The sequence below is a fragment of the Ochotona princeps genome, unplaced genomic scaffold (genome assembly GCF_030435755.1).
Source record: "Ochotona princeps isolate mOchPri1 unplaced genomic scaffold, mOchPri1.hap1 HAP1_SCAFFOLD_161, whole genome shotgun sequence".
In the NCBI taxonomy this organism is placed as follows: domain Eukaryota; kingdom Metazoa; phylum Chordata; class Mammalia; order Lagomorpha; family Ochotonidae; genus Ochotona; species Ochotona princeps.
This window is the reverse complement of record NW_026701725.1, coordinates 42,856-68,532: the sequence shown is the minus strand read 5'-3', so window position 1 is coordinate 68,532 and position 25,677 is coordinate 42,856. Positions and strand designations below refer to the sequence as shown.

The 25,677-nt window shown below is 40.9% G+C and overlaps 1 protein-coding gene across 1 annotated transcript in view; it reads left to right on the top strand.

Moving 5' to 3' along the window:
* LOC131479461 (centrosomal protein of 128 kDa-like) overlaps nt 1-25,677 on the top strand; it is a 105,064-nt gene that overhangs the window by 40,628 nt on the left and 38,759 nt on the right. The window contains 1 exon segment of the mRNA XM_058659962.1: nt 24,775-24,861. Coding sequence (XP_058515945.1) covers nt 24,775-24,861 — 87 coding nt within the window.

Here is a 25,677-nt window from a genome sequence, read left to right as displayed (position 1 = left end):
CTGCTAATTCTTGCTTTGTCTTGTTTTTTCTTTGTCAGTCAGACCAGTGGGGTATCTATTTTGTTTATCCTCTCAAAGAACCAGCTTTTTGATTCATTTATTTTCTGAATGGTTTTTTTAATTTCTTTCTGATTTAGTTCTTGCCTTGTTTTGATAATTTCTTGTTTCCTCTTGTTTGTGGGGTCCTTCTGCTGTTGCTTTTCCAGTTCCTGGAGGTGTGTCCTTAATTCCTGCATTTGTTGCCTTTCTTGAGCTTTGACGTGCGCGCTAATTGCAATAAACTTACCATGTAACACTGCTTTGGCAGTGTCCCATAAGTTTTGGACATTTGTATCTGGGTTTTCGTTGGTTTCCATAAATTTTTTGATCTCGTCTTTAATTTCTTCTCTAACCCATTGTTCGTTTAGTAGCATATTGTTCAGCCTCCAGGAGTTTACATGTTTCCTGGGACATTTTGAGTTGTTGATTTCCAGTTTCACTCCGTGATGGTCTGAGAAGGTACATGGTATGATTCTGATATTTTTGTATTTAGTTAAACTTGCTTTGTGTCCTATTATGTGGTCTATCCTGGAGAAGGTACCATGCACTGCTGAGAAGAAGGTGTAGTCTGTGGCCTTAGGATGAAATATTCTATAGATGTCTACTAGGTCCAGTTGTTCTATTGTTTGTGTGAGTTCTGTGGCTTCTCTGTTGAGCTTTTGCTGCGTTGATCTATCTATTGGTGTTAGTGGGGTGTTCAGATCTCCCAGAATTATCGTATGTTCATCTATGTCTCCCTTTAAGTCCAAAAGTAGTTGTTTCACATAGCTGGGTGCATCCGGGCTAGGAGCATATATCTTAAGAATTGCGATTGGTTCTTGTTGGATCCTCCCTTTCAAGAGGATGTAGCGCCCTTCCCTATCCTTTTTGACGTTTGTTACTTTGAAGTCCGTATCATCTGAGAATAGGACTGCCACGCCAGCCTTTTTTTCTCGTCCATTGGCATGGAATATTTGTTTCCATCCTTTCACTTTGAGTTTCCTGAAGTTTCTTCTGGTTAGATGCGTTTCTTGCAAGCAGCATATAGTTGGGTCCTGATTTTTAACCCAGTCTGCTAATCGGTGCCTTTTCAGTGATGAATTTAAGCCATTTGTGTTGAGGATTAATATTGAGAAATTATAATAATGCCGTGACATATACCTGTGTTTTTGAGGTTGTTGGTAATTGATTGTCGTTTCTGTGGATGGACTTTATTGGGATCTCCCTGATTGCCATCCTTGCTTATGGCTTGCTTCCTTTTTCTCTGGGAGTAGCGCATTTCTAAGGAGATTTTGTAGAGTTGGTTTTGTGTTGGCATATTCTTCTAATTTCTCTTTGCTGTGGAAGTATCTAGTTTCGTTCTCGTATACAAATGAAATCTTTGCTGGGTAGAGTATTCTTGGTTGACAGTTGTTCTCTTTCAGTACTTGAAAGATTTTGTTCCACTCCCTTCTTGCCTGGAGCATCTGTTCTGAGAAGTCGGCAGTGATTCTGATGGTCCTGCCCCTAAATGTAAGCTTCTCTTTGGATCGTGCTAACCTTAGGATTCTTTCTTTGTATTCATTGGAGGGTAGCTTGATTATCACGTGTCTTGGGGAGGATCGTTTTGGGTCCACCCTGTGGGGAGTCCTCTGGCCTTCCTGAATTTGGATTGGACTCATGTTCCAGGTATTTTGGAAGTTCTCCTGCATAATTTCCTCAAGTACTGGTTGTATGCCTGTTTCTCTTTCCACTCCTTCTGGGAGCCCCATGATTCTGATATTTGACTTCTTGATGTTGTCATTCATCTCCTGGATCGTCTTGGTCGCCTTGTGTAGTTGTGACTCTAGTTGGTTAATAATCTGCCTGCTTTCATTCTGGGAATCTTCTAAGTCGGATATCCTGTCTTCTGCTGCTGTAATTCTGTTGGCTAAGCTCTCAACTTTATTCTTCATGTCCAGGATCTTGTTTTTGAGTGATTTTGTTTCTGTGATTATGTGGTTTTTAAAATCTTTGAGCTCGTCCCATCGTTTTTCATTGTCTCTGAAGAGTTTTATAACTATTTTTCTGAACTCCTTATCAGAGACGTCTTCAATTTCTTCATCTGTAATCTCTGCGATCGACCAGGCTTTATGGTGGCTTTTTGGGATGGCATTAGCTGCATCTACCTCACTGGCTCTCCTATTGTGCCTCATGCTTGTGGCCCCAGGTGTTGCTGAATTCTCACCCTTGACCTCTGTTGCCACCTAGTGGGTGGCCTGAGGTCTTGCTAGCCTAGGTTTTTGTTTTCCTTCGGCCCAGGGAGTTGTTTTTGTTTCCCTTCTGGGTTTCAGGTTTCAGCGCCTTAGGTTTCAGCCTTAGGTTTCAGCGCCTAGGATTTTTTTTGTTGTTGTTGTTTTACTTTGGTTTTTTGTCTGAGGCACGGCCGCTTTCCTTCGGCCTGGGTTGGCCCAGAATTTAGTTTAGCTGTGGTCCCAGGGTAGCTGCCGACTACTGCACTTCAGGATCCTAGCGCCCTTCCGGTACCGTAGCGTTCGTTATGTGGGAATGTGTGTTACTTAGCCGTCCCTGTCTTTGCCTGGGTCCCACCAAGGTCACTAATATCGCCACCAGTGCTAGAGGTTTCAGCACTCCTGCAGTTTCCAGCTGCCACTGGCGGGGCCTTGTGCAAGGATCTCCCAAAGTTGGCTGTTCAAAACTCCTGCCGGCCTTTCCCCCCCGCTGGGTTCCCAACTCACCCGTTTTCGAGCTGCGGTGTGACTGAGCCGGCCGCTGAGCGCTTCCTTGGTTTATTTGTTGTTATTTTTGGTTGATTCTCCAAATTGCGTGGATCTTGTTGATTCCGCAGTGTCCTGTGGGATTCGCACACCTGTGTATACTATTTTTAACTAGACTTGCTCCTTCTTCTGGCACTTTTTGGCCCTCTCTCTCTGCCTTCCCCTTTACATCAACCCTCCGTGGTCAGCCATTTTCTCGAGCTCCCGAACATACATTTATTTTTAACCTTTTGAGATGTTTCTGTATATTTCAGGGAGCTGGTATTTAATAATGATGAAACATAATTGAATGTTTAAAAATGTATTCTGCGTCATGTGGGAAGCAGCTCCCCAGCTTGTCAGTGTTTGCACTCCCCAGAAGGGTGCAGTCTTACGAGATGATGCATAGAAATAAATTGTCCTGAAATTCTTACTATCTTATTTCTATATAATTAACACTTATGTCATGTCTTCTGAGGCTTTTTATTTTATTAGGAATATATTACAGCTATTAATAAAATACTGGTAATACACTTTGTGGCCATTTATTTTGCTTCAGAATTCTTATCATTGAAGTATCTTTGGCAATATATATGTCTTTTGCAGTGTGTTTTCCTGCGTTAACCAGTTTGCTTTTCGTTTTTTGATCATAATTAGAGTTATCGTTGAAGTATCTTTGACAATATTTATGTCTTTTGCAGTGTGTTTTCCTAGGTTAACCAGTTTACTTTTCATTTTCTGATCATAATTAGAGTTAATCCCTATTCCTCCCACCCACTTTGTTACTCCTACTGCATTTGCTTTCTAGGTTCTTGAAGTGTCTTTACTTTCCCCGTTACATTCTCTCACTTCTTTATCTTGTCCATTTTTAAAGCATATGTAGAAGTATTATCAATAAAATTATGTTTGGAAATAGAGGAGGTTTGCATTGCAAACGAATTCTCTTTTCTAAAAAGGTGAGTTATTTATTAGCGAGAGAAAGAGGAAAGGGAGAGAAGTTAGCAATATCACCGTCGTCCCCTATCCATTCCTCAAGTGCATGCAACAGCCAGGGCTGGGCCAGGCCAGCTGCTAGTGGGACACGACACTGGTCTCCACTTGGGGAGCCAGAACTGAATAATTTATTAGGGTGTTAACAGGGAGCTGGAGTCAGGAGCTCCGAGGTTTGATGCACATGTCCTAACCAGCATCTGGCCTGCCACATAAAAAAAATACTCTTAATGATACAGTAAATTGTGTTTAAGTTAGCTTCTTATTTTATGGTCATTTGATGTGTTATTTAACCTGAAATAATTGCTTGCTTGTATTCATTTTGCTATGTGTGCTTACTCTTGTCAGTATTGTCATTGTAAATTACAACAAGTAGGGCTAGCGTCAATCTGTGAGTCCATTTGCAACATATGCAAATGGGCATTTAATGTTGTTAATGCCATGATGATGATGGAAGATGCCCACTGTTCTTGTTGACTGAACAGCTGCCTCACAATAGCCTGAGGTTTTCTGTGTCCTAGAGCTGTTTAATTTCTGTGTTATGCTTTTCTTGAAGAGCAGAATGCTTCTGTCTACATTTTCAGTGAATTTATGCTAGGCTGTCTGTTTATAAAAGTCCTTTCCCATCATTATCAATTAATATTTATTGGGCTACTACTGAGTGCATAGTAATGTTGTGTAAACAAAGACCACTCAGCTACAGATAGATTTATTCATCGACTTAGTACTGTTTTATTTGTATTAGAAAATAGGGAAAAAAGCAAACTACCCAACTCAACGGCATGAAGTAACATCGTCTAACTCTCAACAATGGAAGATGTGTATATACAGGGCTTTTTGTTCAAAGACCTATAAAACTAGAGAACTTATAAACTAAAGTTTCATAATTGTCTGATGTTCCGTTTGTTAACAGTTCTAACTCAGTGGTCCTGCATTTAGGAAGTCAAAGTATCATATTCCTCTGGATTTCTAATAAAGCTTTGCAACTCATTTTTGAGAGGGAACTGCTTAGATAAAAACAGACCTTCCAGTAAGAGCATTTGCTTTGTGATATTGAGGAAATCCTGGAAAGTACATTTATCCGACTCATTTAACTTTGGTTGCAAGATTTTTTATTAAGTAAAAAAAAAAAATTGCAAAGAAGCGTAATGTGATCCAGTAGCAACAGGGACTTTTGGGGAAATAATATTGTTGCTTTTGAATTAAAGAAGTTAAAAAAAAAAAACTTGTGTTTTTGGCATACCAATGTTTGGATGCAGTAATTAAGATTTTGTTCTGTGTATTGGGCAGACTTGTTAACATTAGAAAAATGAAATCCTGACACTAGCCTGTTGAGATTTACTTTTCAACTCTTTGTAGTCATGGTGGCAGTTTCTGCTGAGACATCTAGGGTGTCTGCTCTGGAAGGGCTCCCCTGTGGCTTCTGGTTGACATGTAGTGTGAACATTCTGGCCCTGGAACAGAGTAGAGGGAGCTGGATCTCAGCATGGTTGAACTCAATACCTTGTTGGCTCCATTGGCACCAGGTGCCCCAAATATTCACACACTCCATAAACACAGGCATAGTGGAACCAAAGATCTGCTCATTCATAGAGGAAAATGGCTCAGTAACAATTTTCTTCCATCATAGCCTCAATAATTCCTCTAGGAGCCGCTTTGGATTCCTGAAGTGATAAACATGTTATCATAAGGTGAGGCAAAAGAAAAAAAAGACATCTAGGCTATCTTTAAAGAACATTTTATTGAGGATTAGAATTGATGTAATGATACTGCTACTGCTATACCCTACTGAACTACACAAGTCTGAGACTGGATTTTGAAAAGTAGGAATAGATTTATTTTGGGTTTTTTTTTTTTTTTTTTTTTTTTTTTACGTAGGTGCTTTCCACTTCTATCTGAAAAACACACTATCGAGGACTCGCAAGATGGCCGACATAGGAAGATGGATGTGAGGGAGCTCACAGACAGAGAGGGATAGAACGCGACAAAAGCGTAAGTGGAGCAGCATAGACCTGCAGGGAGAGGAGCGTGAAGTTACCAGGACAGTGTGGAGCCCAAAAAATCCACAAAATTCGGAAGAGCAACCAGGAAAACAAACGAGACAAGGCAGGGAAGACGGTGTTCCGCTCCAGACCTGTTGAGTCACAGCCGCTGGGAGCCGCGCCTGGAGCCGCGCCGGGAGCCGCGCTGGGAGCTGCCCCTGCAGCCGCACGAGACACAGCAGCCACAGAAACCTCCAGCAGCCGCCATACCCGCCACAGACCCTGACCCGCCGCAGCCGCCAGGAGCAGCACCCACGGCGAAAGTCCTCACCAGAGGCAGAGGCAGACTGCAAGAACTTGAGGTTTGAGGGAGCTGGGTAGGGGCAGCAGTGGGTCGGAGGCTCCGGGAGTTAACTCTCCAGCGGCAGGCACAGACCCTGAACATCCTTGGTACTCATCTCCCCACCCCACCCCCCCGGGCGACTCCAGCCTCTGGGGACACAAGGCAAGTGCTTAAAACTGCCAAAACTGTCTTGGAGTTGACGCACAGCGGTCCTGTGCACTGAGGAGAAAGGCAGAAGGCACACTGAATACTCCCCCATGCCTTGCAGACTGGCACACAGCTAGGCAGTACTGACCCACAGGAACCCACACCTCTGGACTGTGCGGACCCGGGTGTGCCTCTGGGCTGGGCGGTCCTGTGCAAGCGCTGGGGCGGGCGGTCCCCTGCACTTGGGTGGGCAGTCCCGTGCTGCTGGGGTGGGCGGACCTGCACAGGAGGCGCTTCTAGAGAGCATCTGGAACAACCCACGCCCTACAGTCCTGTGCTTGGAAAACACACCAGGAGGGCACTGCGGACCCGCGTGCAGGAGGTGTTCCCAGAGAGCGCCTGGAACCTCCACACCCTGCAGTCCCTGACACTGGGGACACACTGAGAAAGCACCTAGAATCCTCTGTGCCCTGTGTTCCTGCGCAAAGGGGGCGCACACAGAGTGCCTTCATTCCCCCACGTCCTGTGGTCTCATACGTGTAGGGGACAAGCTGAGAGTGCGCTTTGAATCTGCTGGGCCTTGGAAGTGGCGCCCTGTGGTCCAGTGTACTGGAGACGCACCAAAAGTGCCTTGAAAATTCCCGCACCCTGCTACTCCACACCTGCACGCTCAGATCTCTACAGGATAGCGCTTGGAGACCCCTCAGCAAGCTGGTGCCTGGGTCTCTCAAAAACAAACACTAGACTAGGGTGAGAATCCAGCAACATCTTGGGCCACAAATATGGGAAGAAATAAGAGAGTTAGTAACGTAGACACAGCTTGCTCCGCCCCAAAAAGCCACCATAAAGCCTGGTCAATCGCAGAGATTACAGATGAAGAAATTGAAGACGTCTCTGATAAGGAGTTCAGAAAAATAATTATAAAACTCTTCAGAGACAATGAAAAACGATGGGACGAGCTCAAAGATTTTAAAAACCACATAAGCACAGAAACAAAATCACTCAAAAACGAGATCCTAGACTTGAAGAACAAAGTTGAGAGCTTAGCCAACAGAATTACAGCAGCAGAAGACAGGATATCCGACTTGGAAGATTCCCAGAATGAAAACAGGCAGATTATTAACCAACTAGAGTCACAACTACACAAGGCAACCAAGACGATCCAAGAGATGAACGACAACATCAAGAAGTCAAATATCAGAATAATGAGGCTCCCAGAAGGAGTGGAGAGACAGGCATACAACCAGTACTTGAGGAAATTATGCAGGAGAACTTCCAAAATACCTGGAACATGAACCCAATCCAAATTCAGGAAGGCCAGAGGACTCCCCACAGGGTGGACCCAAAACGATCCTCCCCAAGACACGTGGTAATCAAGCTACCCTCCAATGAATACAAAGAAAAAATCCTAAGGTTAGCACGATCCAAAGAGAAGCTTACATTTAGGGGCAGGACCAACAGAATCACTGCCGACTTCTCAGAACAGACGCTCCAGGCAAGAAGAGAGTGGAATAAAATCTTTCAAGTACTGAAAGAGAACAACTGTCAACCAAGAATACTCTACCCAGCAAAGATTTCATTTGTATACGAGAACGAAACTAGACACTTCCACAGCAAAGAGAAATTAGAAGAATATGCCAACACAAAACCAACTCTACAAAATCTCCTTAGAAATGCGCTACTCCCAGAGAAAAAGGAAGCAAGCCATAAGCAAGGATAGCAATCAGGGAGATCTCAATAAAGTCCATCCACAGAAATGACAATCAATTACCAACAACCTCAAAAACACAGGTGTATGTCACGGCATTATTATAATTTCTCAATATTAACCCTCAACACAAATGGCTTAAATTCATCACTGAAAAGGCACCGATTAGCAGACTGGGTTAAAAATCAGGACCCAACTATATGCTGCTTGCAAGAAACACATCTAACCAGAAGGAACTTCAGGAAACTTAAAGTGAAAGGGTGGAAACAAATATTCCATGCCAATGGACGAGAAAAAAAGGCTGGTGTGGCAGTCCTATTCTCAGATGATACGGACTTCAAAGTAACAAATGTCAAAAAGGATAGGGAAGGGCGATACATCTTCTTGAAAGGGAGGATCCAACAAGAACCAATCGCAATTCTTAACATTTATGCTCCTAGCCCGGATGCACCCAGCTACGTGAAACAACTACTTTTGGACTTAAAGGGAGACATAGATGAACATACGATAATTCTGGGAGACCTGAACAACCCACTAACATCAATAGATAGATCAACGCAGCAAAAGCTCAACAGAGAAGCCACAGATCTCACACACACAATAGAACAACTGGACCTAGTAGACGTCTATAGAATATTTCATCCTAAGGCCACAGACTACACCTTCTTCTCAGCAGTGCATGGCACCTTCTCCAGGATAGACCACATAATAGGACACAAAGCAAGTTTAACTAATTACAAATATATCAGAATCATACCATGTACCTTCTCAGACCATCACGGAGTGAAACTGGAAATCAACAACTCAAAATGTCCCAGGAAACATGTAAACTCCTGGAGGCTGAACAATATGCTACTAAACGAACAATGGGTTAGAGAAGAAATTAAAGACGAGATCAAAAAATTTATGGAAATCAACGAAAACCCAGATACAAAAGTCCAAAACTTATGGGACACCGCCAAAGCAGTGTTGCGTGGTAAGTTTATTGCAATAAGCACGCACGTCAAAGCCCAAGAAAGGCAACAAATGCAAGAATTAAGCACACACCTCCAGGAACTGGAAAAGCAACAGCAGAAAGACCCCACAAACAAGAGGAAACAAGAAATTATCAAAACAAGACAAGAACTAAATCAGAAAGAAATTAAAAAAACCATTCAGAAAATAAATGAATCAAAAAGCAGGTTCTTTGAGAGGATAAACAAAATAGATACCCACCTGGCCCGATTGACAAAGAAAAAACAAGACAAAGCAATAATTAGCAGTATCAAAGATGAAAAAGGCAACATAACAACAGACGCTACTACCATTAAGGAAATAATTAGAAATTATTACAAAGAACTATATGCCAACAAATTCGATAACCACTTGGAAATGGAAAGATTCCTAGACTCCCACCACTTACCAAAACTCACCCCAGAAGCAACAGAAGACCTGAATAAACCCATTACCGAATCAGAAATAGAATCAGTGATTAAAGAGCTCCCAAAAAAGAAAAGCCCAGGCCCAGATGGTTTTACCACAGAATTCTACAAAACATTCCAACCAGAGCTAACCCCAATCCTTTACAAGCTCTTCAAAACAATAGAAAAGGAAGCAATTCTTCCAAACTCATTCTATGAAGCCAATGTCACCTTAATCCCCAAACCGAATAGAGAATTAACAGAGAAGGAAAACTACAGACCGATCTCCCTGATGAACGTTGACGCTAAGATTCTCAACAAAATCCTAGCCAATAGAATACAAAAAAACATCAGACAGATCATCCACCCAGACCAAGTAGGTTTCATCCAGGGAATGCAGGGATGGTTCAACATAAGAAAATCCATAAATGTGATACATCACATCCAAAAACTGAAAAACAAAAACCATATAATAGTATCAATAGATGCAGAAAAAGCCTTCGACAAAATTCAACACCCCTTCATGTTAAAAACCCTAACCAGGGTGGGGATAGAAGGAACAATCCACAACATAATCAAAGCAATATATGAAAAACCCAATGCCAGCATCATACTAAATGGAGAAAAACTGGATCCCTTCCCACTGAGATCTGGAACAAGACAAGGCTGCCCACTATCACCACTGCTATTCAATATAGTCCTAGAGGTACTTGCAGAAGCCATAAGACAAGACAAAGAAATCAAAGGAATCCAAATTGGAAATGAAGAAGTCAAGCTCTCACTATTCGCAGACGACATGATTCTCTACATAGAAGAACCAAAAAACTCAATACAAAGACTCCTAGAACTCATACGAGAATTTGGCAGAGTGGCAGGATACAAGATAAATGAACAAAAATCAATAGCCATGGTGTATGCAAATGGCCGCAAGATGGAAGAAGATCTAACCAACAAGCTACCATTCAAAATAACAGAGAAAAGCATGAAGCATCTGGGAATAAATTTAACCAAAAGCGTAGATGACCTTTATGAAGAAAACTACAAAACACTCAAAAATCAAATAGAACAAGACCTCGAAAGATGGAACAACATCCCATGCTCCTGGATAGGCAAAATTAATATCATCAAAATGTCTTTACTACCAAAAGCAATATATACATTCAATGCAATCCCAATCAAATTACCCACAGCATTCTTCATCGAACTGGAAAAAATGATACACAGATTCATCTGGAAACACAAAAAACCACGAATAGCCAGAACCACTCTGAAGAACAGGCACTTAACAGGGGGAATCACAGTACCGGATCTATGGACATACTATAGGGCAGTGGTCATCAAAACAGCCTGGTACTGGCACAAAGATAGAGAGGAAGATCAGTGGAGCAGAATAGAAACAACAGATGGAAACCCACACAGATACAGTCAATTAATCTTCGACAAAAAGACAGACAACAACCCAAGCAAATGGAAAGGTCTGTTCAATAAATGCTGTTGGGACAACTGGTTGATAGCCTGCAGAAACAAAAAGATAGACCCACATCTCTCACCATACACCAAGATCGAATCTAAATGGATAAAAGACCTAAACCTACATCCAGAAACCTTTAAACTTTTGGAAGAAAATGTTGGAAACACCCTGGAACACTTAGGGGTAGGCCCTCACTTCCTAAAAAAGACTCCAAATGCAGTAGAAATCGAGACCAAAATAAACAATTGGGACCTCATCAAACTAAAAAGCTTCTGTACAGCTAGAGAAACAATCAACAAAGTAAAAAGGCAACCTACAGAACGGGAGAAGATCTTCGCACACGACATAGGTGATAGAGGGCTAATCTCCAGAATATACAAAGATCTCCAGAGAAACCAAAACACCAGAACAAACAAACTGCTCAAGAAATGGGACGGGAAATGGGCAAACACTTCACAAAAGAACAAACCCAAATGGCAAACAAGCATATGAAAAAATGCTCAAGTTCCCTGGCAATAAGGGAAATCCAAATGAAGACAACAATGAGGTACCACCTAACTCCAGTAAGGATGGCACACACACATAATACCACCAACACTTGCTGGCGAGGCTGTGGGGAAAAGGGAACCCTTCTCCACTGCTGGTGGGAGTGCAGACTTGTACAGCCTCTATGGGAATCAGTTTGGCGAATACTCAAACAACTGAAAATCAACATACCATATGATCCAGCAATAGCACTCCTTGGGATATATGCAAAACATCTTCTACTCAAGAAACCAACATGCACACCTATGTTCATAGCAGCACAATCTACGATCGCAAAAACCTGGAAGCAGCCAAAATGCCCATCAGTGGAAGACTGGCTAAGAAAGCTATGGTTCATCTACTCCATGGAATACTACTCAGCTATTAAAAAAAACGAAATGCAGTTCTTTGTGGACAAATGGGCCCGACTGGAATCCATCATGCTAAGAGAAATGAACCAATCCCAAAAGGTTAAATACCACATGTTTGCCTTAATCTGAGATGAAAAGAGAACAACTTGGAAAATAGTACCTGTATATTGTAATATTAGTGCAATCTCTAACAACCTGTATCCAATGCAATAAGATAAGGCGATATAATCTATAAACCAACAATTAATGTCAGAATACTTAAGATCTACATCGAAAATCTGTAAAACCTACTATACCCTCAATACGCTATGTTAACCTGTAATGGGGGGGAGTGCAGGGAAATCTTTCAGGACCATAAAAAGAGTGGGAAAAAAGTACAATATAGCCTATCAAGATCAAATCTGGTAATTCATAGATAACAGACTCAAAGCGGCACTAAACAACAATAAAACTACTATACCAATGCATGAGGGGGGAATCGGGTGCGATCCTGACAACCTCTTAACAGGAGGTCATGTGCGTGGAGCAGGGGAGCACTCCAGAGTGGAGCAGGTGGTAAGGAGGAAGCTTGGATCCCAACCATGAAGACTCCCAGACCTTCACCACAAACTATTAATACGAGCAACAAGGACTATATCCCAACTGCCAAGGAGGCCACAGGGAATTGGATGCCCTCGGAGGCCGAGTACTCTGAGGTCACCCACCCCCAACTGGAGCTCCCACAGGGGATGGAAGAAGTCCAAACACTACCGTGCAGAAACCAACGTCATCGGAAAGACAACCAGAAGCCCTGAGTGGTCTGCAGAAACAGAAGAACAATAAACGTCCTTCGGGACCAGGGAGGAGAGCTTTCTCTGGTCCGAGCCTGGCTCCACCTCTGGACCCCCCCTCCCTCGCAATGACCATCGGGATCGCTTCAAAAACCCCTCACAGCAAACAAACAATCATACAAACTAAAAAAAAAAAAAAAACCTAAAATAAATAAACAACAGAAAGTAGAACTTGAAATCTGACAGGAAAGAGCTGGCATGGATTGGCTCATGCCTCGCTGGGTGGGTCACAAAGATTAGTTTTACTCCTCACCATGGTGTTGAGGATTTTCCTGCACACCCCCCCCCCAAAAAAAAATGTTCTGCACCTAAAATGTTGACATATATCTTGTTAGAGTTACAAGCCAGTCTGGATTATCCTAAAATCTGCCAAGATCAGCAAAATTTTACTTCAACACAACAACTGGCTAAATACTAAGATGAAATGGACACGAAACAGCTGAATGGTGCCTTATGGCCATTTTAAGGTATAGAGGAGCCGGTCCTGTATATGAACTAAATTGAAATGTCAATGAGCTAATCATAGGTTGTGGCTAGGACTTGTTTTCCTTTTTTTAATTTTTTTTTTATTTATTTTTTTTCTTTTTAATACACTGGTTACTCAAAACCATGTCAATTCCATAACATTGCAAATTGCTGTTGATGTTATATTGGGACTCTTAATTGACTGTGATGATATTCTGCCAGCTCAAACTTCAGACCAGAAAAGGTCTCCCCAAGAAACTGTTCAACCAATCTGGACAATAAGTAGCTGGACTCTATGCTTGGTATATGTTTGCAATGAAAGAATCTTGATTGAATTTGAACTGTAATACTGCATCAAGGTGGAGGAATCCACCGGGGGGAGGGGAGAGGAAGGGAGGAGGGGATTCCCAGAGCCTATGAAACTGTCACATAATGCAAAATAATTAACAATAAAAAAAATTTATAGGATACAGCAAAAGCAATAAAAAATACATAAAAAAGAAAAACACACTATCCATGTATCTGAAAAAATGTATTGTGAACACTCAAAACAATATATAAATTAAAAAGAGACCAGTAAGTAAAATGACAAAATAAAACAATTTTTAAAAATTTCATTGCCTTGATATCCCAAAGTTTCATATGTATTAAAATGGTATCAACATTGGATTACATTTTGGCTTGCATCATAGAATTCTATGTGACTTACTAAAGTGGTTTTCTTTTTGTTTTAGTTGTGGCTGTTGGTATAAAATTTTCTTTCCTTGGTCATGGCTGAAAAATAAATTTCCTTGAACAATTTAAGTAAACTCTGCCTATCTGTTTTTGAATTGAATATTGGCTCAGGGATTTAGAATATGAATGCATTGTTTTTGTTTTTGTTTTTGTTGGCGCATATAATCCCTAACTGTATGAATTTAAAGGCTAACATTTTCCATGACTGTAGCTGGGTTTTATGGGGGAGGAATTTTTAACATTACTTAGGAAAAAGAATTTGCAAATTCACAGGACTGGATGAACATAAAGTCTGTTAATTTAAATGAGTATTACTAAATCTAACCGATAAAAGCCCACTATATTATGCATATATATATATAGTTATATATTCCTTTTCAAAATGTACTGATCTTCATGATTTTAGAGCTGTGATTAGTTTTCCAAAGAAGTTTAGAGATAATTCCATCAATAAAACTCCTGTTACATTGTTTATTCATACTAAAACAGCAGGATTTTTGCTTGATTTGAAATAGAACAAATGTTCTGGAAAGCACTTAATACCTTGTACAAAAATATAAGCAATTTATAATGTGATACCTTATGCATGTGATCTGATTTGAACTAGTCTCTTTCTGAGGCTTGAAATAGTTGTTCATTGAGTTTTATCCATAGAAAGATCTAATGAGAATATAATCAGAACTGCTACTTTTAAATGGTCAGTGTTATAAGTTCTTGATTATTATGGGGCAAAAATATCTAGCTTAATCATTTCTTTCTTGAAGTGTGATGCCATAGTCCCAGTGTTTGTTAGGAACATGGACTTGTTTTTCTGTGGTCTTGTAAATTTACCAGTGAATCACGTCCATATCCAAGTCCTTGTGACCAAAGGCATACAACTGTAGCACCGCTGGGTGATTAGGATCTGTCGGGATAGTTTATGGTCATAATTTTTTCCCTGGAAATTTCAGTGGCTTATTTGGGAGTTAACATGTGATTTTTCTTTGATTCCAGGGCCTTCATTATTAACCAAGTTTGCTGGTTCATTTAAAGCAAACAAAAGGCCTTTAATTCCCTATTTGTTCTACATCTCTGTGTGTATTATTTCTTAGAACCTCTTGGTAAACAAGCCTATCATCACAGTTGCAGGACATTTTTCGGGTTAGATGAGTGATCTATAAACATTTTTAAATTTTCCCTCCTTCCCTAATCCGAAAGGAAGGCTGCCTCTTCTGTATTATGTAGAACCATCTCCCTCTAAGGCTCCAGAGTAACAACACACTCAGTAAACTAGTCTTTTTAATGGAAATAGGCACATGTAAGTAAAATAGGAAAAACTGCTGTTATTAAGGATTTAAATGTGCTCTCAGGGACGCTCTGGTAAGGCTCAGTGTTGTTGCTGTGATCTTAAAAGTGTAAAGACAATCTGAATCCTGGAGCAGAGTGCATAACAGCTTTATATAGTTAAGCTGCTCCAAGAAAAAAAAAGCTTTAAAGGGCAAAATAACATAGAAATAGAAATTCGTTGGCATGCTTTTTTTCCTTTTTCTTTTTAGTGGGTCAGTTGTAATAGAATTCTGAGCTGCTTGATCTCAGTCATGTGGGAAAGAAACCCAGGGCAGCATATATCCTTAAAAATGTTAGTAAGTGGCTAGAAGTGTACAATAAAGGCATGGCTTGTAATTCTGATTTGGTTCAGGTATAAACTGTTTCTCTTTGAGTATTACCTGTGTTTCCAGAAGTTTCAAGTCTGTCAGTATATGTTTACCAGACCTTATGAGTTAGATTTTTTCCTTCTTTGTCTTTCATTCTAAACTAGATAATGTAGAAAAATTGGTGCAATATTCTCAACTAGAATATTACATCTCAGTTTCCTGTTTACTCACTTGTGCAAAGAAAGCAGAGCTGGTGTTCAAACATAATGATGTTTTTGGATGATATGATGGGAGTGAAGTAATTTGCTTGGCATACTCCTTGCAATTTTGCTCTTTTACTGAAATATAATAGAATTGAATTCTTCATTGACTGCATTTTCTGAGAACTGCATATCTTTGGAGTAAAAAACTGACATGAAAAAAGGAGTATTAAAGTTTTAAGCAGCAGGTAGAACTGAAATAGAAAATATTATTTGGAAAGGCAATAGTGTTTAAAACTGATCAGATATTTAAGGTAGAAAGTGAGGAAGAAATGGAGTGATATAAGAATATTTTTGTAAATTCCTAGTGTGTGAGAGAATGAAAGGTTCTGTTGTTCATTCAGCCTGTATGTAAATTTGAACTATTAAATGTAAGTCTACATTAAAAATGTAAACTTGACTTTCAGAAGAATTACATTTTTATCAACTGGAATTTCATGTACTAAGCAGCACTATTTGGCTGAGTTCATCTGACTGATTTTCCTTTAACATCAAGCAAAATTATTAATACTTACAGTATGAGGATAATTATTTCCTGTGAGTGCATTTTTTAAATTTTATTTTAAATTCATTAATTACATTGCATTATGTGACACAGTTTCATAGATACTTGGATTCTCCCCAGCCCTCCCCAAACCCTCCCACCATGGTGGATTCCTCCACCTTGTTGCATAACCACAGTTCAAGTTCAGTTGAGATTCCCCCATTGCAAGCATATACTAAACATAGAGTCCAGCATCTTATTGTCTAGTCCAGTTCAACGGCTTCTTAGGTATACCCTGTCTGGTCTGAAGACAGAGCCAGCAGAGTATCATCCCGATCAATTGAAAGCTCCAACATACCATCACCAAAAATTTACATCATTATGGAATTAATTGACATAGTAATGAGTAACCAATATGGTAAAAGTAAATGCAAGTTCTTAACCACCTTCTGTGACCACCTCATTGACATTTCCATTTTAGTTTATACACAACATATAACATTCATAACATAACTTGTTATACATAACATCGTGTCCTCTTAAATTAAGGCAAACATGTGGTATTTAACCTTTTGGGATTGGCTCATTTCCCTTAGCATTATGGTTTCCAGTTTGGCCCATTTGGCCACAAAGAACTGCATTTTGTTTTTTTTTAATAGCTGAGTAGTATTCCATGGAGTAGATGAACCATAGCTTTTTTATCCAATCCTCTGTTGATGGGCATTTTGGCTGCTTCCATGTTTTTGCAATTACTGATTGTGCTGCTATGAACATAGGAGTGCATGTTGGTTTCTCATAGAACAAGTGTTCTGGATATATTCCTAGGAGTGCTATTGCTGGATCATATGGTATGTTGAATTTGAGTTGTTTGAATGTTCTCCATACTGATTTCCATAGAGGCTGTACCAGCCTGCAGCCCCACCAGCAGTGGAGTAGGGTTCCCTTTTCCCCGCAACCTCGCCAACAAGTGTTGTTGGTGCTTTTATTCATGTGGGCCAGTCTTACTGGCGTTAGGTGGTACCTCATTGATGTTTTAATTTGGATTTCCCTTATTGCCAGGGAACTTGAGCATTTTTTCATATGTTTATTTGCCATTTGGGTTTGTTCCTTTGTGAAGTGTTTGCCCATTTCCTGTGCCCATTTCTTGAGTGGCTTGTTTGTTTTGACATTTTGGTTGGTTTGTAGCTCTTTGTATATTCTGGAGATTAGCCCTCTATCACCTATGTCGTGTGCGAAGATCTTCTCCCATTCTGTGGGTTGCCTTTTTACTTTGTTGATTGTTTCTCTAGCTGTACAGAAGCTCCTTAGTTTGATGAGGTCCCAATTGTTTATTTTGGTGTTTTATTTATTTTGGTGTTGCAGTGTGTTTCCAACATTTTCTTCCAAAAGTTTGAAGGTTTCTGGATGTAGGTTTAAATCTTTTTCCATTTGGATTTGATCTTAGTATATGGTGAGAGATGTGGGTCTATCTTTTTGTTTCTGCAGGCTATCAACCAGTTGTTCCAACAGCATTTATTGAACAGACCTTCCCATTTGCCTGGGTTATCGTTTGTCTTTTTGTCAAAGATTATTTGGCTGTATTTGTGTGGGTTCCCATCTGGTGTTTCTATTCTGCTCCATTGATCTTCTTCTCTATTTTTTTTGCCAGTACCACGCTGTTTTGATAACCACTGCCCTATAGTATGTCCAGAGGTCTGGGACTGTGATTCCCCCTGTTAAGTGCCTGTTCTTCAGAATGGTTCTAGCTATTCGTGGTTTTTTGTGTTTCCAGATGAACCTTTGAATCATTGTTTCCAGATCTGTGAAGAATGTTTTGGGCAATTTGATTGGGATTGCGTTGAATGTATATATTGCTTTTGGCAATATAGACATTTTAATGATATTGATTTTACCTATCCAGGAGCATGGGATGTTACTCCATCTTTCTAGATCTTGTTCAATTTCTTTTTTAAGTAGTTTGTAGTTTTCTTCAAATAGGTCTCCTACATTTTTGGTTAGGTTAATTCCCAGATACTTCATGCTTCCCTTTGTTACTTTGAATGGTATCTTGCTGGTTAGATCTTTTTCCATCTTGGGGCTGTTCTCATACACTATGGCTGTTGATTTTTGTTCATTAATTTTGTACCCTGCCACTCTACCAAACTCTCGTATAAGTTCTAGTAGTCTCTGCATTGAGCCTCTTGGCTGTTCCATATAAAGAATCATGTCATCTGCATATAGTGAAAGCTTGACTTCTTCGTTTCCCATTTGGATTCCTTTGATTTCTTTCTCTTGTCTTATGGCCTCAGCAAGTACCTCTAGAACTATGTTGAATAGCAGTGGAGAAAGTGGACATCCCTGTCTTGTTCCAGATCTCAGTGGGAAGGGTTCCAGTTTTTCTCCATTCAGTATGATGCTGGCATTGGGTTTTTCATATATTGCTTTGATTATGTTGTGGATTTTTCCATCTATGCCTACCTTGGTTAGGGTCTTTAGCAGGAAGTTGTGCTGGATTTTGTCGAAAGCTTTTTCTGCGTCTATTGATACTATCATGTGATTCTTGTTTTTCAGTTTTTGGATGTGGTGTATCACATTTATGGATTTCCGAATGTTGAACCACCCCTGCATTCCAGGGATGAATCCTACTTGATCTGGATGAATGATCTGTCGGATGATGTTTTGAATTCTATTGGCTAGGATTTTGTTGAGTATCTTAGCATCAATGTTCATCAGAGAGATAGGTCTGTAGTTTTCTTTCTCTGTAGGATCTCTGCCCGGTTTTGGGATTAAGGTAATGTTGGCTTCATAGAATGAGTTTGGAAGGGTTGCTTCATTTTCTATTGTTTTGAAGAGTTTGTAGAGGATTGGGGTTAGTTCTGTTCGGAATGTTTTGTAGAATTCTGTAGTGAAGCCGTCTGGGCCTGGGCTTTTCTTTGTTGGGAGGTCTTTAATCACTGATTCAATCTCTGCTTCAGTTATGGGTTTGTTCAGGTTGATTGTTGCCTCTGAGCTAAGTTTTGGCAGGTTGTATAAGTCTAAGAACTTTTCCATTTCCTGGTGGTCTTCTGATTTGTTGGAGTACAGTGCTTTGTAGTAGTTTCTGATTATGTTCTTAATGGATGCGGTGTCTGTTGTTATGTTGCCTTTTTCATCTTTGATGCTGTTAATTCTTGCTTTCTCTTGTTTGTTCTTTGTCAGATGGGCCAGCGGGGTGTCTCTTTTGTTTATCTTTTCTAAAAACCAGCTTTTTGATTCATTGATTTTGTGTATGGTTTTTTTTATTTCTATCTTGTTGATTTCCTCCCTTGTTTTGATGATTTCTTGTTTCCTGTTGTGTGTGGGGCTCATCTGCTTCTGCTTTTCCAATTCCTGGAGGTGTGTGGTTAGTTCCTGTATTTGGCGCCTCTCTTGGGCCTTGACATGAGCTCCAATTGCAATGAGTTTACCCCGTAGCACTGCTTTGGCCGTGTCCCACAAGTTTTGGAATGTTGTGTCAGAGTTTTCATTGGTTTCCATAAATTTTTTGATCTCATCTTTAATTTCTTCCCTGACCCATTGTTGGTTTAATAGCATATTGTTCAACCTCCAAGAGTTTTTGTATTTCCTTGGGCATTTTGAATTGCTGATTTCCAGTTTCATTCCGTGGTGGTCTGAGAGGGTACATGGTATGATTCCTATCTTTTTCAAGTTACTTAGATTTTCTTTGTGTCCTAACATGTGGTCGATCCTGGAGAAGGTGCCATGCACTGCTTAAAAAATATGTATAATTTGTCGTCTTAGGATAAAAAATTCTATAAACGTCTACCAAGTCCAGTTGTTCTAATGTTTGTATGAGCTCTGTTGTTTCTTTGTTGAGTTTTTGCTTTCTTGATCTGTCTATAGTTGTTAGCAGAGTGTTAAGATCGCCCACTATTATTGTGTGTACATCTATGTCTCCCCTTAAGTCTGTAAGTAGTTGCTTCACGAAGCTAGGCGCATTGGAATTAGGTGCATATATGTTCACGATTGTAATTACTTCTTGATGGATCAGTCCCTTCACCAATATATAATGTCCTTCTCTGTCCTTTTTGATGTCTGTCAGCTTGAAGTCTAGGTCATCTGAGATTAGAACAGCTACGCCAGCCTTTTTTTCTCGTCCATTGGCATGAAATGTCTTTTTCCATCCCTTCAGTTTAAATTTCTTAGAGGCTTTTCTGGTTAGATGTGTCTCTTGTAGGCAACATATAGTTGGGTGCTGTTTGATGATCCATTCCGTTAATCTATGCCTTTTGATTGGTGAGTTTAAGCCATTTGTGTTTAGAGATAATATTGAGAGAAATTGATTTTGGGCTGCCATGAGTGTAAGTGTGCAAGCGTGTATTTGCGACTATTAGAGTTTCTGATTGGTTGACTTTTCTTGTATGGATTTCAGTGGGGAGGTCTTCCCATTTGCCATCTTTGATTTTGGTTTGTAGTTTTTCTTTCTGGGTTTAGCACCTTCCTGAGGAGATTTTCCAGAGCTGGTTTTGTGTTGATGTATTCTTCGAGTTTCTGTTTACTGTTGAAGTATTTGATTTCATTCTCAAATACAAATGAGAGCTTTGCTGGGTACATTATTCTTGGTTGACAGTTGTTTTGTTTCAGGATTTGATAGGTTTTACCCCATTCTCTCCTTGCTTGGAGCGTTTCTTCTGATAGGTCGGCTGTGATCCTGATTTTCCTTCCCCTGAAAGTAATCTTATCCTTTTTTCTTACTTGTCTTAAAATGGTTTCCTTGTATTCACTTGAAGGTATCTTGAGGACCACATGTCTGGGTGACGATTTGTTTGGGTCATATCTACTGGGGGTTCTTTGTCCTTCCTGGATTTGTGCTGGATTTATATTTCCAGTGTTCTGGAAGTTCTCCTGTATTATCTCATTGAGCACCCATTGCAAGCCTGTCTCCTTTTCCACTCCTTCAGGAAGGCCTATTATTCTAATATTTGATTTTTTGAGGTTGTCTTTCATTTCCTGTATGGACCTATTGCCTTTCTCTAGATTTGTCTCCAACTGTTTGATGAGCTGCTGCCTTTCATTCTGATTGTCTTCCAATTCTGATATTCTGTCCTCTGCTGTGTTCATTCTGTTGGTTAGGCTTTCAATTTTGTGCTCTATATCGAGGATTCCCTTTTTGACTTGATTTATTTCTGCAGTGATATGGTTTTCGAATACCTTAGACTCTTCCCAGCGCTTTTCACTCTCTCTGATGAATTTCATCACTACTTTCTTAAAGTTCTTATCTGGTATTTCCCCTATGTCTTCATCTTGCAACTCAGATATTGGGATTAGTTTTTGGTTGTATTGGGAGGGAGTGCTTGATCTTTCCTCTGGGTCATTGCTTTTTCTGATACTTCTCATTGTGTTTTTGCTTCTTGTTGTTTTGTGATTTTAGCGTTGATTCAGCTGAGCCGGCTCTGGTTTGGGGTCTCCGGGTGAGCCCAGCAGGGCTTACTGCCTGAGTCACAAGCTACTTTCAGGGTCTGTAGATCACAGCCCCGAGCTGGGTCAGGAGGCCTTGAGGGCCAGCCCTAGTGCCAGGCCCCTTCCCCTGTGGCTCCCTCTCAAAGGCGGTGCCCTACAGATTCACTCTGCCAAGCTGCGCCTGGGCTTTGGGTCACAAGGCTAATACAGCGGGGGTCTCTGCCTCAGTGCTGAGCCGAGACTCTCCTTCAGGGCTTGAGGTTAGCACAGCAGAAGCCTGAAATCCCCAACCCCGGGCTGGGCTGGGCTGGAAATCTCCGCGGCCCCAGTGCCAACTTGGAAGCACTGCTCCACTGAGGGCTGCAACACCGCAGGCAGGTCTTTCCAAGCGGGCTCCTGCTGGGAAAACCTGTCTGGCCAATTCAGCTGAGCCCACTCTGGTCTGGCCTCTCTAGCTGAGCCCAGCTGGGGACTCTGCCCTAAAGAAGCCACTTCCTCAGCTGCACTCTCTCAAGGGTGGAAGCGGATCTCTGAGAGGCACTGAGCCCTTGAGGGGCACACAGACGTGCCCCCACTAGTCTGCTCCTCTGCCCAGGATGTGAGGCCCTGTCGAGCGTTGCCCAGCCTCTGGGGCTCAGGGCGAGTCCAGCAACAGGATCCACGGACTCTCCCACAGCCAGTCCACAGCTCGGAGCCGATAAGGGGTTCTCTGAGCCCCAGTCCCACAGCGCCGCTCCTGTTCCCTCTGCACTCTCCCAGAGCTGCTGAGCAGCAGGTAGGCAAGCCTCTGGGAAATCTCCCCTGCTTGTCCTCCACTTCTGCAGGGATGATGCCCCCAATGATCAGTCCAGTAGCCACTTCTCTGGGGGCTCCTGCCTTCCAGGGGGCTGGTGCCCCTGTCGGTGTGGGCCCCTATCCTTCCAGCTGCTTCTGTTTTCCCTGGGGCTGTTGAGCCTCTGCCTCCCTCTGCCTGGGATCGTGACTCACCAGGTTTCTCGCAGCGTGCTGTATTTTCTTTCCTACTTTTTGCGGCTGTTCCTTCACGCTGTGTAGATCTTCTTGCTTTAGTGATCTCCAGTGACCTTCTCGCTCTTCTCCCTACAATTTCGCGCCTCCTGGCCTGTTTCTCTGCTGGATCGGCTCCCCTCCTTCCCTACTCCACCCTACATCAGCTCTCTGCAGTCGGCCATCTTTAAGCACTCTCCCTGTGAGTGCCTTTTAAAGGGGTGGATCCTCATAGCTGATGAGTTCTTTACAGAGGTGGGGGAAGATGAAGTGTTAGTCTGGTTGGTTAGGAGTTGAGGTATTGAACATTGAAGACTGTCACAGAGGAAAACTGCTCTGCAGAACCCAAGGGAAATTTATAGGTTTGTGGAAATACCCCCAGAAGCTACAAAATATACCCACCCCACAGCCAGTATTTTGGGGAACAGAACGAGGGAGAATTTCGGGTTGGTGGAGTGGTGCAGGAGAATGAAGCGAGCACACTGGAGCTCGGCTGAGCGTATTCCACCTACCTGCGTCATGTCAATTCCAGGTTCCTCAGAAATGTGTCTGCTATGAGCAGAGCAGATTATTTGGGGATGAATAAAAACGTCAATATTCTACTTATTGGTAGAATAAGCACCGTTCTGTGAATAAGCCTTTTTTCCCCCTCCTCCTATCTCCCTTCCCGCTTCCTCGAAAACACTTGCACACACTGGGGTCATTGACTGGCAGGGGATCCAGACAGCCTGGAAGATATCATGTGAGCAGTGATTTTCAGGTTTCTAGAATCATTTTGCTCAAAGTATTTTATAGACATACTGACCTGCCAAATTAGATTCTGCAAAGAGTTAAATGTATCAAACACTGAAGTCATTGACAGTTATCTGAATGGCATTATGATTTTTACTACTTTTATCAGTGTCAGTAGTAGTCCAAATAGTAGCTGTCTGTTACTGTACATTTGTTACTTTTCGGGTATTGCCCTTTAAACTTTACAAGCATCAAACTGTTTAGTCTTTCCCATTGCTCGTATCGTTACATTGGTTCAACATGGAGAACCTGTGCTCCCTAGTGCTTCAGAGGCAGGCAGTGTGAATTTATATGCTGTCTCTGTCACTAACTGACTCACCTGGACAAGTTACCCAGCTCTCGCATCCCTCCAGTATTCCCTGCAGGAGTAACTCCTAGAGTTACCATGAGGGTCAGATGGATGTAGTTAGTATATGAAAGAATGCCTGGACAGAGTAAACATTGTAGATTTTTTTTTTTCTATTTTGATGATTATTCCTGGTCTTCTTACTCAATTGTTTTTCCTGGTGAGCCTGGAAGCCATGCCAGAGGCTGGCTGTATGCATGTCATCTCCTTAGTCGTCTCTCACGTCATGCCTGACACAAAGTAAACAGATTCAAGAGATTTTTGTGGAATACGTAAGCTAATGACTTGATTATGATTGAATATCCTGGCATCAGAGTAGGTTTTTAAATGTATTTTATTATTTGTCTAAAAATTATGTTCCTATTGATCTTGTTGAAAAAAAAAAAACTTGCAGCAGTTTGTCTTTCCTGCATTTGTTTGGCCTTTTCAGTTGCATTTTGGCAAATCTAATTGCTAAAATCATCAAACAATTTAAACACATGCGATGCCTTTTAGATGTTATGAAATATTGCTCCAAGTATAATTTTCCTCCCCTGAGTATAATTTTAACATAGATACAAACCCAAACAAACACTTTTGTGGTTAGGTTTTGAAATTTTTGTTTCCTTAAACTATTTTATTTTCCCTTATTAAACAGAGGAGTTTGTAGAAAAGAATGCTTTGCTTTGCTTGTATGTGCCATATTTTTTGATGAACCGATATACTTGGTGATAAAATGTCTTATATGGAATAATGGTGCAGGAAGTACATTCCTGTCTTGCAAACAGTATTTTTTAGAATGGGTGAAGCGAACGGGCTAGTTTTTTGGTAAGTCGTCTGAACAGGTCACGTGACACAATTATTTAGCTGGAAGCAGACTTTTTTTCCCCCTAGAGGGTTGTTAGCCTTTGAGCTCACCAAGTGTGTAACAAGATTCCAAACATGTGGAAGACGATTTGTTAGACTCAGAAAGCTCCTCGTAGTTGCCCTCACTGACATGTTCTCAGGGCTAGAGTGAATCAGCAAATTGTAACTTACTCACTGATTTTGTGTAATTTTATTAATAAATTCTAGTGGTACTTTTCAGATTAATATATATTTTTGGATAATGTGTTATTTTTTTCTACCTATCTTAGGCACTGAAGAAGCAAGACGTTAAAGCAGATAAGAATGAAGACATAATCAAAAATAAGCTAAGACAAACTGAAAATGAGAAGAATCAAGTAAGATTTTGAAAGTTTTCTGCCAAAGGACAGTGTGGGGCAAGTGATATTTGTTGAGTGGCTTGAAAACTGTGAGACTTGTCCAACAAGGCAGATCTTTGGGTTTTGATTTGGAGGCACTCGCCAGGATGGCGGTGATACCTGCTTGCTGTTGGAAACATGCGTGCTAACACAGGTTCCTTGGTGCCTTGTCACCTGTGGCCACTTGGATTTTTCAAAAGACAAACTTCAGCTTTCTTTGCGGTGAACATTTCAACAACTTGACTTTGTTGCACGCTCCAGAAAGATCTGTTGCTAGGTTTATTGGATATATTAATTTTCATTATAGAAGAAAGGCAATCTTGTTATAAAAGCATTGTCTGTTCTCATCAAGTGTTGAAGACTTTTGAAGTGTCATTTTTCTGCACTGGGCTTAGTACATCATAGCTGGGAAAGAATTCAGAGACCACACAATTCGTCGCAATTTACAAATGAATTGATTTAGGGATAATCCCAAGTAATGTATGTTGGAATAAAAATTTGCCCCAGCTTTTACCTACATAGTGCTTTTTTTTTTTTTCCTACCCACATGACCTCCTTTGGTTTCTTTTACCATCCTCTGTGAAATGAAGTAGTGTTTCCATCCTACCTTTATGGTAACAAGCTATTCAGCTTATCACATTTACTCTTTGCAAATTTCAACTGCTAAATATTACACAGCATTTATGAATACTTTGGGGCCTTACTGATTTTAAAATCATTTTGACCAAAATATGATTTTTGTCCCCCGTTATTTCTTTACAAAAATGGGACAACAGATTGGACAATATTTTGTGT